Here is a 19,153-nt window from a genome sequence, read left to right as displayed (position 1 = left end):
GTGATGAGGACCTGCTCTCCTGGAGATGGTTGAATACCTGCCTGTCTTTGGGAAGTAGTGAATGAATTTCTTGTTTTGCTTTGCTTGTGTGCACAGGTTTTGCTTTATGTATTAAATTGTCCTTATCTCAACCCAAGACTACTAATTTTTACTCTTCTGATTTACCATGTGGGAGTGAGTGAGTGAGTGAGTGAGTGAGCGAGTGAGTGAGTGACTGACTGACTGTGTGGGGCTTGGCTGCCAGCTGGGTTTGAACAACAGGAAAATGCAGTATTTCTCTCCCCCTCAGATTTACAAATAGGGAAATAGGGAGTACATTTCCTTCCTTCCATAAATTTAATAAAATTTTAAAAGACTTTATAATAAAGCAATCTGTCCAGCTGGCAGGGACAGGAATTTGGCAGGAAGAGCGCATTATGGCAGGTGCATCCACTAAATTACATAACAGAGTTTGCAGTTCATGGAAAGCAAAACAATTATGTGCAGATGCTAGCTAACAACACACAGAAGAAAAATCCACAGATAAATCTAAGCCACTTTTTCTCACACATGCTTGAAGAGAAGGAATGTTCACCCTAGGGACAAGTGTATTTTAATTCATCACTAAAAGCCAATAAAAGCCATTTGCCCAAAATCTCAGTTAGCCTAAGCAAAGAAAAAGATCTCTAAACAATTCCTCCACCACCATATATTGAAGACAATCTCAAATCTAGGCTGCCAAATCTACTCTCCCCTTTCCTATTCTGTAGCTACCACCTAGATTCTGCATTTGCTGTTATCTGTCATTTGGTACAGAGGAATGTTCAGTAGATCTTTGAATCATTGAGAAATGCTTGACTTGACTTCCTGTTAACTAATTTTAGTCAGAAACTATTATTATTATTGAGATTAAAGAAAAGCCTCCTGCCCTCTAAACACTCCATTGAAGTATTACCAAAGGGAACTTCACATGGAATGGGCCTTGCTGCCATAATGTAGAAACTGTTCGAGTTGTCTGAAGTTTTCCACATTAGATATAACAAAATGATTTTGTTTCCTTGTCTTCAATCTGCCACTTCATAAATACAGAATTTAATCCAGTCCATAACTTATTTTGATTTGCCTAGATATGAGGAAAAATTTTCAGTTTAGGCAGCAGCAGGCTGAAACTTATTGTTATATCTTATACTGTTTGTTTTACAATGACTAATGCTATTGACTAATAGCAAAACACCCTTTCAAAAGTAAAAAAAACTAAATGCTCTTTATCGTACATTGGAATGATCTAACAAAACACCAGACACATAAAATTTGAATTAATATTATTTCATACTGAGAGTTGAGCTGAATTACCTAGTCTCCCATTAAACACTGATTTTTCAAAAAAAGTTGATATAAACATAAACTTCAACATCTAATAGGAAATAGACAAGTTTTTACTGCAAATGCATATTGACTAATTTACAGCACACAAATATATATAAATAAACAACATTAGCAAGGCCCAAAAATATTCTGTGTTTGTTTCCTAAATTAAGCCATCGGGATATGTTTGCTAAATTGTGTCTGAGGTGTCATCACATTTATAAACCTTTGATGGTAGTGTTGTAGTAGAAAAATGCTTGGAGGCCTAAACATCTTTATTAATTCTGGTTAAACCTTCTGTACACTGGCCACCATGAATACCTGTAGGCTAGCATTTAGCTGCTTTTAATGTAAAATTTAACCATCATTAATTTATGTAATTTTACCAGACAGAGGTTCAACACTGAAAACACTTTAACTTAAATATTCTAGTATCTTTAACAGATGCTGCAGATCAACAACACTGTGACAAAAGCATCCTCATATAAACTCAAAAATCTTTCCTCTGAGATGCTACACTGCCTGCCTGAGTTTTTGCTGGAATAAAACAATTCATCTTAACCTAATACCTTGCTTAACAGATAGTAAAGAGTGCCTCCCAAAAATACAGAATCCAAAGATAATCCAAATCTGATACACCAAGGAAAAGGCACTTAGAGTAATACTTATCAATTTTGAATTAATTTATACAGAAGTGTACTAGTAACACTGAAACGATGAATTCTCTGAGGAAGCTGGGAAGCAGATAAGCAAATGAGAAAATATAGCAAGTACATGGGGCCATTTTCCTACTTTAAATGTTTTCTTTGATATGTTATTTCATAGTTATTAACAAGTTATGTAAAATGTCCCATAAACCAGTTCCTGGTGAAATGCTGCTGACAACATAAAAGACAGAAAAATAACATAAGGTGAGTAGCCAGATTAATGGAAGCCTCAGGGAAAATCTTTTTTCTTTTGCCATTCTACTTGTTTCGATCTGTGCAACTACATAAATCATTCAGCAAATCACAGGGCATTATACTTCCTCACACAAAAGGTTTTGTCAAAACTCACTAAATAAAGTTTTCAAAAATTTATTTTGCTGTAGGTCAAAAGCTTTTTTCCTTGTCCAAGACAGTTTTACCCTACAATGACCAGACTGTTCCTGACACCTATATGTCAGTATGCTGCTTCCAAAATAGCTTTAAATTTAAAATTCTTCTTAGTCATTGCCATATTGAATTTAAAGCCTGGCTGTTATCAGCCAAGGCTGAAAAATAAGTTTTCTCTCCCCTTGTCAATATGATAATGGAACAAAAATAAAAATAAATCATGATCAATAAAGCATGAATTTTTACATCAATTTAAAAAATGCTTACAGCTGCTCCTACCTCCATGTGAAATGACTTTTTTGTAAGGTTCAATGACTTTCATATCAATTCGCTGTTCTTGTTCTCCAATAACCACTGTTCTCCATAACCTGTTGTCCTCTCGCTCCTCTTCAGCAGAGTACTCAGGAATTGATTCAGACTCTTCCTGGGAAGCATCCTTAGCAGCAGTCTGCTCTTCTGATAAGGAGAACTGTATATATTACCTCTTTCTGTTAAAGCTCTAAATATTTTTGCCGTCGGATGACTGAAATTAACTGCATGTTTACACTTCTGGTATAAATAAGAGCAGAATAACACATATTTGAAATAAACTGTCCTTTCTAAAATATTATTCTGTCTCTGCAGGTATAACAACAGAATTTGAATTGCAAGTCAGTAAGTGAGGTAACAGTAAACAAAGACAGAGTGATACATAATGACATACACAAGAATACATAAAAAGCTGCAGGCATTCTATTTGAAAACACTAATGAGGCCTGTGAGAATTAAGAATAAATTCAAAGAAGTAATTTTAATTGACAAGAACTAAAGAACACAATGTTTCAGAGGTGCCCTCAAACACTTAATCAGAGAGGCACATCTGTAAATAACCCAACACTTTCTATGTGTTGGGTTATCTACAGATGTGCCCCTCTGATTAAGGCTTCTTCTTGAACTACTCATACAAATCAAGGTATGTGATCTTCAAAACACACTAGTTTATCATAAGAATTTAAGAAGTTATTTATGAAATCAGGAATATGATAGTATATTGTATGTATACCACATATGTCTACATAGAAGCTACAGGCACATATACATGCATGTACTATTACTTTGTAAAACTGAATTTTCCATTAAATCCTACCAATAATTTCACCACATCTGTTACAAACACTAAGTTTCTCTAAGCCCACAAAAAAAGCTTCTAAAAAAGATACGTTGAGGACATATTTATTGCTACAATAGGACTAACAAAGTCTGAATTTCTACCACTGCCTGTCTTGTATTTTCTGTACCTAATACAAAATATTATTAGAGAATTATACTGGCAGAAGGTGCCTCTCTGAGGTATATTCTCTCATGTGCAATGAAATCTGAGTCTATAAACAATTCTCTACTTTACCTAGTTCCTGCCTGATGGAATCCTGAAAGAAAGGAGGAATATTTCACCTCTTTCCTCACTGTCTAACTAGCCAAAGAGTTAAAAACATACTCAAATAAAATTGTATTAATGGTGGAAACAGGGATGGAAAATCAAGAAATATATGCACATGCAACTCTAATGTGACCATATAAGCCTTTTTTTCCTTAAGAACTCCAAATGAGTTTGAGGAGATCTAAGGTTGGAAAAAAAGGACAGTCTGACAAAAAGTGGGCTTTTTTCAAGTATAGCGTCAAATTGGTTTAACAGTTGCTGCTCAGCAGATTATATACTGAGGAATTGAAGAATATATTCATGCCTTTCTCAGGGCACAGTGCTCACGATGTTTAACAGTAGCATTCAGCTTTGGAATACCACGTATTCTGTGACAGTGGGATTAAGCTTACAAAATGCATAACCCCACTACCTCCAAACCCAGGTATCTTAATGCAATTTTGTATGTTGTCAGTTTTGCAAAGGTACTGTTGGTAGCAATATGAAAATTACATGCACACAGTCAATTTATGCAAACTTTGACAGGCCCTTGCAGGGCAGCCCATTCCTTTAAGGATACAGGGTCTCCACAGGACACTATTATGCAGCTCAGGTACTTTTAGAATAGACAGATGGGATTATCAACACAGCCTAGGAAGACTGTCAGGTCAGCTGATTCCTTGTGAAGAACAAGGAACATGACTGTTCCTCTGAGGCAGTGAAGTGTAGCTGGCAGAACAAACTTTAATTAAAAGAATCTTGGCTATGTACATGGCTGACCAATGCTGATATTGGGGTTTGATTTTTTTTTTTTCCTTTCGTTTGGTGAAACTTATGACAACTAAAAATTACTAAAACCCTGATAAAACTTACAGTGTTGAAATTGGATACATGAATTATTTTTTAATAGAAATGGTACTAGATTGCCTCTTCCTGATGAAATAGCTCTCCCTTACTGCCTGGAGTGTTGATTTTGCAGAGAAAGATGCACCAGTGTGAAATTCAGAAAGGAAATAATATCTGCAGAAAAAATAATAACCATTCTTTCTTTATAAATATGCTGACTGGAGAGCAGGCCTTCACTGATACCCATATATGGTTTTCAGAAATGCAATTTTTATGTCATCTAAAGCAATAATCATAAAAAGCTCATTTCAGAAACTAGCATGGCTTGTATAGGGAATGTTGAAATGTATGGTATTAGCGAGTAAAAAGCCCCACCCCATGAAACTGATGATCAACCAATCTCTGACCAAGTCAGGTGCTAGATCAAGACAAGTATTTTAGTATTTCTGCTCTCATCTTTCATGCATATTGCAGTTGTGATAATTGCTCTTCACCATTCATTTGAAAAAATGGGTGTCAGTATTACGTATAATACAGAGACATTTTTCAGTGATGAGCAAACTCCTGAACCATGTTAACAGTCTTGTTTTCTCAGTTGTCTTTTGTAGTTCAAAGGGACCTTCAACAGTCTGATCATGACAAAAGTCACTGTTCTTTCTGGTCTCAGCAGCTATGTTATTCTCAGTGTTTACTTTTCTGAGTTTGGCAGCAGTTAGAAATATTGAATTGTGGGAGATTGCTGGTAACATCATGATGAGTGCATACCAGCTAAGTAGAGTACAGGAGTACAAAGATAACAAAGGCTATTTGCCATGCAAATAAGCCATTCTGCACTGGTTCTTATGACTATAATCTTAGTTATCAGATTAACATTACTTATAGCCAACTTCTTTTATTGCTGGCTTATTTTGATAAAATGTTGATTTTTTTTTTTTGGTCTTTCCTACTCTTTTCATGATTCATCTCAGTGGAAGATATATTTACTATAAACTATCTAAAATAAAACTACACAACCATATAAACGTCACCAAAACTAGAGGGACCCTGAGCTCTTCACTGAAGAGTTTGGGGAAATTGGTCTAACTTTAAGAACCAAACGAATCATCACATTTAGAAAGCAAGAAAAAAAAACCACTGGGAGGAAATGCCATCAATACTACTGCTACCAAAATCACTAGAGTTGAATTTAATTACTTGAGGGCTTAAAGGAAACATCTGTTCTACTGCAGACAAGAGACTTTTTCTCTCACATGGTGGTCACAACAGTCTAAGCATGTGAGCCTCTGTGTGTGGGTTAGTTTTACCTTCACCATAAAATCTTCTAACTATCAAGCAACTCATCACCACACTCTGCATCAACATATAAGGAAATCAGCCCCCTCATGAGAAGTAACATTAGAGATGCTAATGCATGACTGAGTAAACACTAATACCTCTTTGGCAATACCACTTAAAATAATGCAACTGTTCTTGTATGCTCCAGCAACCTCACTAGCATTAGGGAAAGTAAATGCATGGGAAAATTCAGTTTGAACTGATCCATTTTAAAAGTTTCTTTCTGCTCTCAGCTGTAAAATGTTCACACTTGTTTTCCCCTCAGATAGCTTGTGATCTCTTTGTACCTGCATCAGCAATTACAGTTCTTACATATTTATGTTTTATAAGGTAATATAGCAAGGAATAGGAAATGCCCTATTTTGAACATCATAAAATTAAGTAAACTGAGTATAACTTCTACATCATATTTCTCTAAGAGAACATCATTAATACATGAAGAAAGAGTGAAGTTTCCATTGCACACTTCAGGGTGCATCTATATTGTAGAGCTAGCCCTGCTAAGAAAGAACATTAAAATTAGTGGAACAAGGAATTTTGTTCTTCCATCACCTGAGCTAGCTTTATTATGCCATACCTTCCATATCTCAGCTTTCCAATTGTGGGAATAAAAAGCAGACCTTTCTTCCTAACAAAAGACCTCTCAGCACATTGTGTCTACCTCACTTACATATTGCAAGATCTTTGGTGCAGCCAACATATTTTGCACAAAGTTACATTCTTAAATATGACCAATGTAACTGTCATCTAGAGCTGGACAGAGGTACAGCATTCTCTACAGCAACAGTCAGCTGCTCTCTCCTTCTAGAAAAACTGTTTTCAGACAAGTCCTTTGGTACTCGACAAAGACAGGACTTTGAATTTCATTCTCCCTAGGTAGCTGCTCTTACTTTATTAATTCACCTGTACTATTTCTTTCAGCACTCTGAATAAATAGAAAGATAATACTTTACACTGGAGGAATAAAAGTTAAAAAATAGCAGACAGTAAAAATACCTGGATGCCTAGCACTGATGAACCCTGCATTTACAATCTAGAATATTACCTTGTCCAGCGTATTCAAAAGAGTCAGCTTCATCAGGAGTGTCAAGGTCATCTACATTAATGTCAATTTCATCAGGTGTATCCAAATTATCATCCGACAGTATAGACCCTTCACTCTGGTCCAATGAGAGATTGATGTTTGGAGCAGTGAGCTTTATCCTTCTGGGTTGGGAACCATTAAGATCAAGTGAATTGGGAGGTTCTGAATATAGAGAAAAAAAAAAAAAAAAAACAAAAAAAGAGAAAAAGAACTGTATCTCCGAGGTACTCAAAACCTACCTTTAAACATACTGGGACAGATCAATTCCAGTAACCCCATGACATTTAAGACCATCTAACACAAAACACAAATATTAGCATTAATGCTTAAAGAAATGAAACAAAAATCTACAGGAACAGGAAATGTAGTTCAGAGGTCTTAAATTATGCTAAATCCAGATTCATTTTTTTGCAATCATCAGACAAAAATGAGGTTTTGAACATGCTCTGACCCACAATATTTAAGAGTTTAAAGGGCAAATACAAATCATTTCAGTTATGAATCAAGACATTGCTGAGCCGTGGGAAAATTTGTATGAGTTAAAAGCCATTGTAAATATTTATTTTCTTATGCACTCAGGCCTGATTCACAAATACTTACATCTTTAGCTTTAACTAGAGAATACCTTACTCAGTACAGTAACAAATAAAAAAATCTCTGAGTCTCTTAATCAGTCCTAAATAGAAGTAGTATTCAACACAATGAGAGCTAGATATACCTTTGCTCCTTGCCTCTGCCTTGTATGGCACATTTCAAGTTGTTCTGTCCAACTTAGTTCACTTAGTCAGAAGTCAATTATAAAATAAATAATACAGACTATTAAAACTTTACAAGGACTAAACAAGTGGTAACAATGCCCAAGAGAAAGTGTCACACTGTAATTATTACTTCTCAAGTGAAGAAGAAAATTGACTAAATAAAGCAAACTCAATGCTTTTTTCTTTTTAACACTGAACTGATTCTTTACCAGCACAGAAATGTCATTCTCACTGCATAATTAAATGCCACAGGAATAAGATACAATTAAGAAAATGAGCAAGAGCTTCTCTCACCAGGTCTCATCTCCGTAGAACTGGGGCTTAATACACCCTCAGTTAAGGGGATGTCCATTCCCACATCCTCTTGCACCAACCTGAGAGGTAAATACAAAGTAAGATCTTGAATAGATCTTGATTTATATAGAACTGAAATTTCCTCCAACACAGCCAGTTCAGAAGTCTGATTACAAAACCTATGTTGCAAACAGCAATATTTCTCATTTTACACAAATGAAGTTGGTCTTTGGCTATCCAGCAAATGGGAGACATCATTGCAAGGAGCTTCAGCTACTCTTTGTAAAACAGTATATTCATGACTGTATACACAGTTACTGTATAGCAAAAATGAGTAGGTTTTCCCTTTTTTGGTACCATGTGTATCTTACAGCAATTCTGACCCAAATCAGTAATACTGATGCAGGTAATCTGTCACATTGAAAAAGTTCAGAAAGTAAAAAAGCGAGAACCAAAACTACATCAAAGATTTTCAAAGACTAAATTGTTCCAAATATCTTACCTAGACTCCATTTTAGGAAGATACTAAGAAATTACATTTAACATATATACATATGTACATACATATCTACACACATACATATATACATAAGACAAGGAAAAGGCACTAAGTGGTGAAAATAGCAACAAAGATAGTGAAATGTTTAAAGCAAGTTGACTTGAACCGTTTTTATGTCTACTTGCTATTTAAATATTTTACTAAATACTTGCTGGAAGAACAGTGCAACCACAAATATGAAACAACATTTCAAATTTTCAGGACACTTTTAACAGCTACCAAACTATGTCCAAATGTATGACTTCAAGAGAGCTTCATTTACTTTATCATAATACCTGTAGCATTTTATTCTGAAATCTGTTTTCTTTCTTTTTTTCCCCAGACCATTCTAATACTTTGACCAACAGAACTGTGATGGGATCAAAGCTGGTACTTTTCCCTGCAACAGCATCAGCTAGCTATGTTTTGAATGATTCAAGCGATTCAGCTGAACACATCTGAAGAGGTGTGGCTTATTGCTCTTGCAGTTTTTTCCTGCCCTCACTTTCCCAATGAGGAGGCCTACCCTCATTATTTGTGTCCAGACGGGACCCTTTGGTCGATCACTGTATCAAAGTAAGAGTATCATTTCTGTGATTTCTAGTTATTTAATATAAATTATATGTAAATGTGCATATATAGGGCTGCCAAAGGCTTCACTGTGCCTAAAGCTGAAAAAGCCTTTAAGCCCCGTGAGATCAAATTCCCAGTACAGACCAGCAAACTAGTGAACTCCCAATTTTCCATGAGACCATAGAGAACACAGTTTAAAGCTATGGTCAAACATGTTTGTGCTGCTCAGCTTAGAACCAAGCCTTGTCTCTCAACAAAAACTGATTTTACTAATTTTGTTTTTATCAGTACATAGTGTAGAGTGTGTCTTTCATAAACATATTTTACAAAACATACCAATTCTGGAATATGTTTAATTACTGTCAAAGAAGGCTTGAAACACTTTCTCTTAGGATACAGAACAGAATAGTGAAGAAATTTGATCAAAGTATCCTGAAATGAAGGCACGAATTGCCTGTAAGATACCAGCTCCTTCCCCCCACCCCCTACTCTGTACAATTATCTGTATTCAGAAGTACTGAATACCACCACAACTTACATTGATAATGTAAATAAATCATTAGAGTCCTTGGCTTTTTTTTTTTTTTTGGTGACTTTTATATAATCCATAGTAAAATAAGTGTAATGAAGTCTGATTCATTCATCTGAACTAACTAGAGAGAAATCCTAATTTAAAAGAAGTGCTGTAATTAACAGCTGGCTAAGGCAAATAACTGTAGTGGAAAGGGTGTGGGGAGAGTATGAATCTTTCTAACCCATTGTAAATTCAGATTTGGATTTTATGTGGGGCTTTATTAACCTTTCAAAAAATAAACCCATGAAGAGTTCTTCGATTAAACCAGCTTAGGATTAGTAAAATGATGATTTAAGGGTACTCAAGAGTTCATATTTTGGTTGGAAATAATAGAATTTTGGTACTGTCATTCAAACAATTAATTTGTGATATTTCTTACAGCTTTATCAGACCAAATGGCAATTCCTTACCTGCACAACCTTTGGAAATTTCTGGAGGAAATTATTTGATAGGAAATATATAAAGCTGTGTGAAGAGTAAGGTAGAGCAGGACAGTGAAATTTCAAGCTTTCTGTATTAAAAAGAGACACTTTTCTCTGCATAAAACAAAAGAGTTGTTTAAGAATGAAAATCATCTTTTGCTTTATATCAAAAGAGCACGACTGAGTTTTACAAACTCTATACCTACAGAAACAGTGACAATTATAATCTGAAAGAAAGCAATTTCCCACAAGTAATTAATTGATAAATTTAGAGCTGCATAACATTTTTGCAATGCCCAGAACAGAATTATCCTAAATCGTGATGTTTCTAGGATTACCTCAAGACTGCTTTTCTCCCTGTGGCATGTTTTTTCAACACGTATGTACTTGAGTTGGAATTGTTGCTTTCTCTAGGGCCTCTTCCACTTTCACAACAGAAATTTGAAGTATTTTTCTGCTTTCAATGGGACTATTGCAGCTGACTTAAATCAGAATTTTTATCACATTTGTGAAGAACAGTACATTTCCAGGTATTAAAAGCTATATGTGAAACACTTGTTTGAATATCTTATGAAATTCAGCTACAAGCAGTATACTCAAAAAATAACCCTACTACTGGATTACAGTTAAACAGCATCAGAATTTGTTGGAGAATTTATAACTTTATTTTATTGACACAGTGCTTTTAATGTCAAAAATCTGTACTTTTCTTATTGGGTTATTAAATTTGGAAAGACTCTCTGGTACTACAAGCACTGGGTCAAAGCTGGCATTTAAAAAGTCCAGTTGCCAAAAGCATTGCTCATGCAAGGTTGTCCATTTTATCTTTAATTACATAAAATGCTATTGCCTTTCAGAAGCATTTTTTTAGCAGAGATTAGGTTTCCTGTTTTTTTTTTTTTTTTTTTTTTTTTTTTTTTTTTTTTTTTTTTTTTTTTTTTTTTGTGGGGGTGTTTGTTTTTTTTTTTTTTTAATTGTGTCAGGTTCTTATGAACTATCAAAACCAGTCAACATGCTTTTCAGAGAAAAGTCTGCCTTGGGAGCTAGCCTTATTTTTCCCAATCCTCTGTACTTTACCCAAAGACATAAAAGATTCCTTGCCAGACACATACACCTTAGGTTCAGTGAAAGTTCTTCATTTTCATATGCCACAGTCAATATTTCACTCATAAATTAATGGGTAATACAGGTATATTTAAAATTGTATTTAAATGTCTGTGATATTGTGCCCCAACATATGGCTTTAGAATTGCTGTCACTAAGAAAATAAGGAGGATATGGGTGAAGATTGCTTTCTACAGACACAGCTTCAGATTTTCTGATGGATTTTGAGCACATGTTATGCTGAGCTGCTCAGCACCTTGCAGAGTAATTTCTGGGTGTGCAGAAGCTCTCAACAGACCTCAGCAGGAACGCTGGTAAAGGAAGTCAGACTCCAGAAACTTTAAAATAGGCAACTACCTCCTCTTCCTTTCCAACAGACTACTTCACATGCTTTCAAAATTCTGGCTTATAAAATTCCTTGCCTTGCCATAAGGGTGCAGCTTGTAACATGGATGATGTGGACAAAAATATTAAAGAAAGAGATATTTTTTTTTATCCCCTTTTAATGAATGCTTCTATTGAAGAAATAAGTTACTTTAGAAAGCACATTCTAATCAGGTATGACTTACTGGATTGATAAAAAAAGGATCTTGGAACAGAGGTCAAAATCAATTAAGGTTTTTTGTGTCATAAATGACTTCTTTTATGTTGTACACAGACCAGTAATTTAAGGATCAGCTGCACTGGGAATCAAGTTACTGATTATTTGCTCTGATATTCAGGTCTGTGATCTTGTTCAGAAGCAGCTGAACCCCCCTCATTTCTCAAAGATGGATCAGAGACAGATACCAAATTCATTTGAAAGGAGGAGAGGCAGGAGGCTGAAATACTTTCCTTGCTCTTTTTTTTGGTTCAGACATCCCTACAGCTCAATAAATTAATAAGCTTTAAATAATTCTTAATGCCCTCTCAAATCAGTATCTCTCAAAATTAAAGTTATCCTTCCTGACTTTTCCAGGTACAGCAGCATTCTGCTATTTTGGAAAGAGCAGATTTGAATATTCACAGCAATATGTCACAATCCCTATGGGCTGTGTTGCCTCACCCTTATGTCATCTGTGATCTATCACCAGTTTTCCAAGTTGCTCTGCAGCTATTATTATCAAGAAGTTAATTTCTTTAGTCTAATACAAGATATGCTTCCAGTGCACTGCTCTGAATAAATACCTACAACACACAAAAGAGATCAACATTAATCCAGCTGTGACTGTCACCACAATTTATTCACCAGCTGGACTTCAAAATGTATACATTTTCTCATTTTCTCTACTCATCATTGCAGACGTTTAATCTGAAGTGGAGTCCACAACCGGCAGGCACTTTTCCTAGGTAAGTAAATCATGCTTCCTTCAAGTTGTTCCCTTTACATAGAGCAATAATTTTATTCTTAAATTTTCACAAGATATCAAAAGTTTTTTTATAAAGTTTCAAAACATGGTGAGTCAAAGAAATTACATGAATGAAATCACCTTTGCGCATATTAATACATGCTTGGTTTGGATACTAAATGTGAAGAGGGGAGATGAAGTGCAGTGGAAAGGTTATTCAGAGGCTAGACATTTAGGCTTTTTTCATCTTCTCAAATTCCACACATTATGCAGGTATACCCTGGTTTTGGATGAAGTAAGAGTCCTGCTGATAGCCCACTTTCTCACAAATTTTGCAGAAAAATTAAGCTGCATTGAAGAATAATGCAGGAAGTAAAATTTGAGGTACAAAAACAAGTAGGGGAACATAAACTCATTGAGTTACTTTTGCAGCACACAGGCAGCACAAAGTTCTTCTCCTTTGAACCCATCCCATCCCCACCCTGTGACACCACCCTTATGCAATTACTGAGCCCAGGAAAACAGACAGGAGAGCTTGAGGGACTTGATATGAGAGGAGAGTATTTTCCTTGGGAGGTATGAAAAAGCCCTTGGCATTTATCCAGCAATGCCTGTCTACTGAGGCTCAGCACAGCTCTGTCTGAAAGTGCCTTAGCATTAAGGAGAGTTAAGTGTTTTGCCAGAGTATGCAGTATCTTCTGTAAACCCATCTCTGGCCTGCCTGATGGGTTTCACATCATTTTGACCCCACCTGGAAGATGTCTAACTTCTTTCAGACAAAACAAGAATTCCTTCCTACTCAGAAGCAATTAAAAACCTTAGAAGAACCTAAAGCAATCGCTCAAACACTCCACAAACTGCAATTTACATCAAGCATGTGTTTACACAAAATGTTTTCTTAACTGCTCCATTCCTCTTCAGTTTACAATTATACAAATGCCTATAAATTTAGAGCCAAAATATGTTACCAAATACATGATTTACAAGGGGTGTTTTGCTATCACCCATCTCTGTAGGTACCTGTCATGGTTTAAATTGAGCTGGCAACTAAGCATCTCACAGGCACACATTCACTTTTCCCTACCCCAGTGGGATGGAGTGGAGAATACAAAGTTAGACTTGAGGGTTTAATGAGGAACAATTCAATTACTCAACATCCACCATACCATGCCAAACTCCACCCCCGAGCCACAATCGGTCCCCCCTTTGCTGGGTAACTCCCCAGATTATACACCAGGCATGATGTTCTATGATCAGCTTGAGTAAGCTGTTCCAGCTATGCTTCCTCCTGGCTTCCTGTGCACCTGCTTGCTTGCAGGGCATGAGTCACTGAAATTGTCCTTGACTTAAGGTAAGCATTACTTAGCAGCAACTAAAACATCAGTGTGTTATCAACATTATTCTCATAATGAATCCAAAACACAGCACTGTACTAGCTGAGAAAAAATTAACTTTATGCCAGTCAAAACCAGGACACTACTCCAACATTCACCTTATATAAGAGAACAGCAAAACCCACATTCTGTTATCACAATTAAACACTTGATATATTATTTCATTTTTGAAAAAGAAACTGTTTTGCTGTTTTGCATTTATATCCAAACAGCATATCTTTTGCGTTCTTTCATAGGACTCCACACTTCTGGCTTGTAATTTCTGTGCCATGTCTGTTCAGAAAAGATATTACAGGTTTGTAGACCATCACTACAACAGCATTTTTAAAAAGAACAACAAATGTCTACTTCCTGCTTTTACTACTTGGAGTGCTCAAAGAAGAAAGTCAGTCTGTCCATCATCTTCCAGTTGTAGATGTAACTCCATAAACTGTTATAACTGAGATGTGTTATTTCCGAGACCTTTAACACTAATGGACTAATAACAAATCCCAATATAATCTACATGTGTTTGAGTTTTAATGCTTATTGTCCAGGTTACACACGTAGCAATGTTCTGCAAAGTCAGAGAAATGATGGACATACTTCAGTATTGCAGTGCGTTGCAACTGGGTTGCTCATGTCCAGGGAGGGTGCAGCTGCTAGCGCTGGGCATGGGAACAAAGGAGACGGGTCTTTGTTTCAGAAACTCGAGAATCCACTTATTACCCCTGGGGAGGAGGGAGGGATGGAGAAGAAAGACCAGGCAAAGGCAGGGTTGTGGGGTTTTTTATTGCAGTTAGGGTTTGGGTCAAGGGAGGAGTTACTACCAACACATGAGAGGTAAGATCAAATTCCTGTGTCTTAGGAACAGGGTTATTCCACACTTCAGTATCAACTGTGTCTGCAGCCAAAAGGAGATGCTTTAGGAAATACAGAGTTAATGTATGGATTTCAGAAATAACAACTGACAAAATAGTGGGTTTTAGTGTGAAGAAACTTTGATGAAAATACACAGGAAGAAACAGAAAGAAAGCAAGAACATTAGTCGTACCCACTAAACCCAAAATTACTTCCTGTAACTAGTCCTCTGCTACAGAAAATCCAGACAATAAACAGTAATTTATGCAGATACCTATTCAGAGATAAAAGAGACTGCAGCATGATTTTTTTAGGTTCAGCAGAATTAATGACCCCTAAACTGCAGAACAGCATGCAACAAATCAAAGTGACATGCACTGTGAAAGATTTAGTCAGTATCAGTCAGAGATTATGCTTCAGCTCTATCCATATACCAAGAAAATGAGTGTATTGGAAGGAATCCACTCCAGGATATCTGAGACTAGAAAAAAGTAATTACTTTTACTCACAGCTGCGTAAAATAATTATACTGTATACAGGTGACTTATAAAACTTGATTAATTTTATAACCTCCCAAGACCTGAATTTAGCAACCATAGAAATGTTCAGCAATGTTAGAAATTAACGGTGTTTCTATTGCTCTTTATTTTGTAGCTCTTAATCACAAATTAGTTTAGGAAAAATCTATAGATGCAAATGCTAACTCATCATTGTCATACTGCTTGCTGCCTAGTAGATTACATGCTCATAATCATATTTTACAAAAATATATGTGATTTATGAAAGCCACAGAATAAGCCAATACTAAATATTAGAAAAATCATAAGTTCCTTGGTTTTTATCCTTCAGTTTTCATATGCTAACATTTTGCTCCATTTTCAGCATGGGAGTTGAATGAAAATGTTAGGCATAATAAGAGGCAATATTCTTTCTGTAGAAAAATCCTTATACAGCCACAAGATTTGAAAACATGTTAAAATTCTCACTTAGACCCATTGAATACCTTTTTAACCATTCTTTATTAAGAATTTCCTAGTCTCCTATCAAATTCATTGTTTAGTGTCTGTTTATCTACCCATCTTTTCCCTTGTTCCTCTTTTCTAACTTATACTATAAGCCTCATTTTATTCCAGGAAGCCAGTCATAGTGGTAGGCTCTCCTGGCTCCTCATATCAGCTGAAGACTGCCAAAAAAAAAGTTGCTGTTCTTAAGCATATGCTGCTGCTTTTACTGCTGCTAGGCAGGCACATGTTGTCTGTCCTGACCCTTTGGCAGCTCCCTCCCTGTGTCACAGCACAAGAGAAACAGGAAAAGCCATGGAGGGATGCAGAGAGCCATGAAGGGACAAATCCAAGCAAACGGATAATGGATTTCACTAGGCTATTTCATCAACCTCTATGTACATGCCCATGGATCAGGAAGGTCTATGGAACAGATCCAGGGCTCGAGCCTTCTTCGATTATATGTGACTTCCAGACATGAAATAAAAATGCATCTTAATATAAGATGAGGGAAATTCAAGTTCCAAATCTAGATGTCTTGCTGAAATGGGGACTTAGAAATGCAAACCAGACTGATGCTGCCAGCAGCAGGTCCTAGAGTCTCCAAAACCACATAACAACATCATGGCATAAACATGGACACGATGGACAAATTCTTTAGGGTAGTGCTTTTGGAAAGCATCCATATAATAGCACTGTCTCCAGCTATGCCTCTTACAGAGAAATGCATAACCTGCGAGGTTCCTAATATTACCATTTTAATATTACCATCTTAAAACAATATTCTGTGTGCAAAAGCAGAAAGTAACATGTCACTTGACATCTATTTCTTTACTTAGCATTGCACTTGTATACCACCACACAGTTTTGCCCTAAGAGCAGGGGTTGTTCTCTGTTAGGTTCCTAGATCAATGCTCCTTTATCTTTACTGAAACAGTGGAAAATCACCAGAATTAACAACACAAAGATGGGTGCTCCTCCATCAATACTGAAAGATCACAAGGTCTGGCAATGTGCTGTGTAGGTTCAAAGCAGTATCAGCATTTAGAAAGCATGTTTCAATAGATGTTGTTAGTATTCTACAGATAATATTCCACATATCTAGATGATCTGTTAATCAACAACCACTCTTGAAATTATTACATTACAAATGCAACACGGTAATGCCAGCAGAGAAAGTAGAAATCAAATCAATCTGATTCAAAAGATCCTTAAGTATAACCTGAAGATAAATTTTAAAAATATAATTTAAAAAGAAAATGTATTAAGATACCAGGGATCTGATTCCTACCTTCCACTCTCATTGAGCAATTAATTCTTCCCTGAGAAAACTCAGTTTTAGTTTTCCTAACTTTTAAACCAGTTTCTCTTCCTGAATGTGTGGCTCACAGTGACCATTTTCCTGCCATATTGTGCGGTCAGGACCAACCATCAGAATACCTGCAGCTCCAAATGATGTAACTGGCATGTCAGAAGCACTTGAAAAAGCAGGGTGCACCTTCTACCCAGTGCAGCCATCTGTACTTTCAGTAAGTATGCTAATGATTTGAGAGTAGTTAGCAGGGGAGAGGTTGCAGGATCAGAAGCCAAAAAATCTTTAGAAAGTTTTAATTTTTATACCCCACTGAACTTGTCTATTCTCCACTTGTGGGAAATTCTCTCCAACTATAACAATCTACACCGTATCAAGCACATTTGTTTCCAAATGAAAACATGCAAAAATGCCTCACACTGCTCTTAACCATTATTCATAACCATTAGTTCTGAGACTGAGCTAGTACCTGAAGTTCAGTGGCTATTTCTCTTTACCACTTGGTTTTCCCATAATATTGGCAATTTCTTGTATTGCTTAATGGACTTATTTCTCTGCATGTCCAGGTGATGACATGTACAGTGCTGATGGTACTTATTACCATCCTAAACTAGGCTGGAACAAAATGCTTTAACAGAGCATCTCACAACAGGCAAAGTATGTCCTGCCCGCGTGGTAAAATGTGATGATGACTTTTAGAGCTGCTAATTACAAGAATTCACTTAACATCAAGATGTACAGATTTTTTTTTTTTTTTCATCCATCCATTAAAGTATTAGCATTTTGCTAACACTCTTCTGATTTCAAGCTCAGCTTTTGGACAATATGTTGATAGATAGAAAAAGATACATGGCAACTTTTTTTTTTTTTTTAAATATTGTATGACTTCTGTCTTTTCCTCCCCTCATACTGCTTTTCTCTGGTCCTATTTAATAATCTCATTCCCTATCCTCAAAATATTTCTATTTCCTCAATACCTTAAATATTGTGAAATTCTTTGCTTTCTCTTCTCACATGTGTGTCACTGTACTGCCAAATGTCTACCATTCCATCTTTTCCATTTACTGTATCAATGATTTCGCAACATACAGTGTTCAATGTTATTATAATTTAGATTCCTAGCTGACCTACTACAAACTTAGAAATAACTAAAAGATGCATTTTCCCTGTCTAGGCTATGGGTGACCTAAAGAAAAGGCTCTGAAAAGGTGTTAATGTCAAACTTTAGTGCCTCTTAAAGCTACAATTGTTGGAGATGCAATAAACATTAGGGGAATTTAAGTGACAATGAAGAATGTAGAGTGGGAATTTTAGCCGGAAAATTAAAATGGAAATATCCTATTGGGTGTAAATTGGTAACTGAAATCAATTCCCATCCATACTAGGAAATTATCAGTTTAGGAAAAATACAGAAGTCCCAAACATGAGTCAGGGAAGACTCCTAATCAGGACACACAAGCTCTACAGAAGCAGTAACACTGGAAAACATGCAAGCCTGCAGCTTGTTTGCTCTGGCAAGAGGTTTTAGGTGCAGGAAAGACTGTTAGACCCTGCAGCTGGCAGGTCTAAAAGGCATGTGTAAAGAGAGATGGGAGATGCAGAAAGCCACCAGTTATCTTCAGAAGCAGAACTCTGTCATTGAGTTGGAAGTACCACAAGGAGCAGTAGGAAGATAAAAGCCAGCCCAAGTGTGGGAAAGAGTAATGTCAGTCATAGCAAAAATGCTGTGAAAGAGTCAGAGTGACAGGAAATGCCAGACTGACTAAGTAATATTCAGGAGGAGAGAAAATGGGGCTCCTCCTTCTTCCACATGGCACTTACGTATTACAGCTAGGGAAATACATGGGCAAGGTTAGCTATATGCTCTACTTTCAACAAGCAGGCAATGGTATATCCTGCTGAGCTATTGCCCAGCA

General features: G+C 36.3%; 1 protein-coding gene across 3 annotated transcripts in view; it reads right to left on the bottom strand.

The window, feature by feature from the left end:
* The window catches only part of PRUNE2 (prune homolog 2 with BCH domain), a 146,504-nt gene that overhangs the window by 31,155 nt on the left and 96,196 nt on the right, over positions 1–19,153 (bottom strand). For all 3 annotated transcript variants that reach the window (XM_053932473.1, XM_053932475.1, XM_053932476.1), the window contains 3 exons: positions 8,152–8,231; positions 7,061–7,261; positions 2,718–2,894 (listed from right to left, as the gene is read on the bottom strand). In XM_053932473.1, coding sequence (XP_053788448.1) covers positions 2,718–2,894; positions 7,061–7,261; positions 8,152–8,231 — 458 coding nt within the window. The remainder of the gene's footprint in view (positions 1–2,717; positions 2,895–7,060; positions 7,262–8,151; positions 8,232–19,153) is intronic.

Source organism: Vidua chalybeata, chromosome Z (genome assembly GCF_026979565.1).
Source record: "Vidua chalybeata isolate OUT-0048 chromosome Z, bVidCha1 merged haplotype, whole genome shotgun sequence".
NCBI classification, from domain to species: domain Eukaryota; kingdom Metazoa; phylum Chordata; class Aves; order Passeriformes; family Viduidae; genus Vidua; species Vidua chalybeata.
The sequence above is the reverse complement of the archived record's forward strand: the minus strand, read 5'-3'. Positions and strand labels throughout refer to the sequence as shown.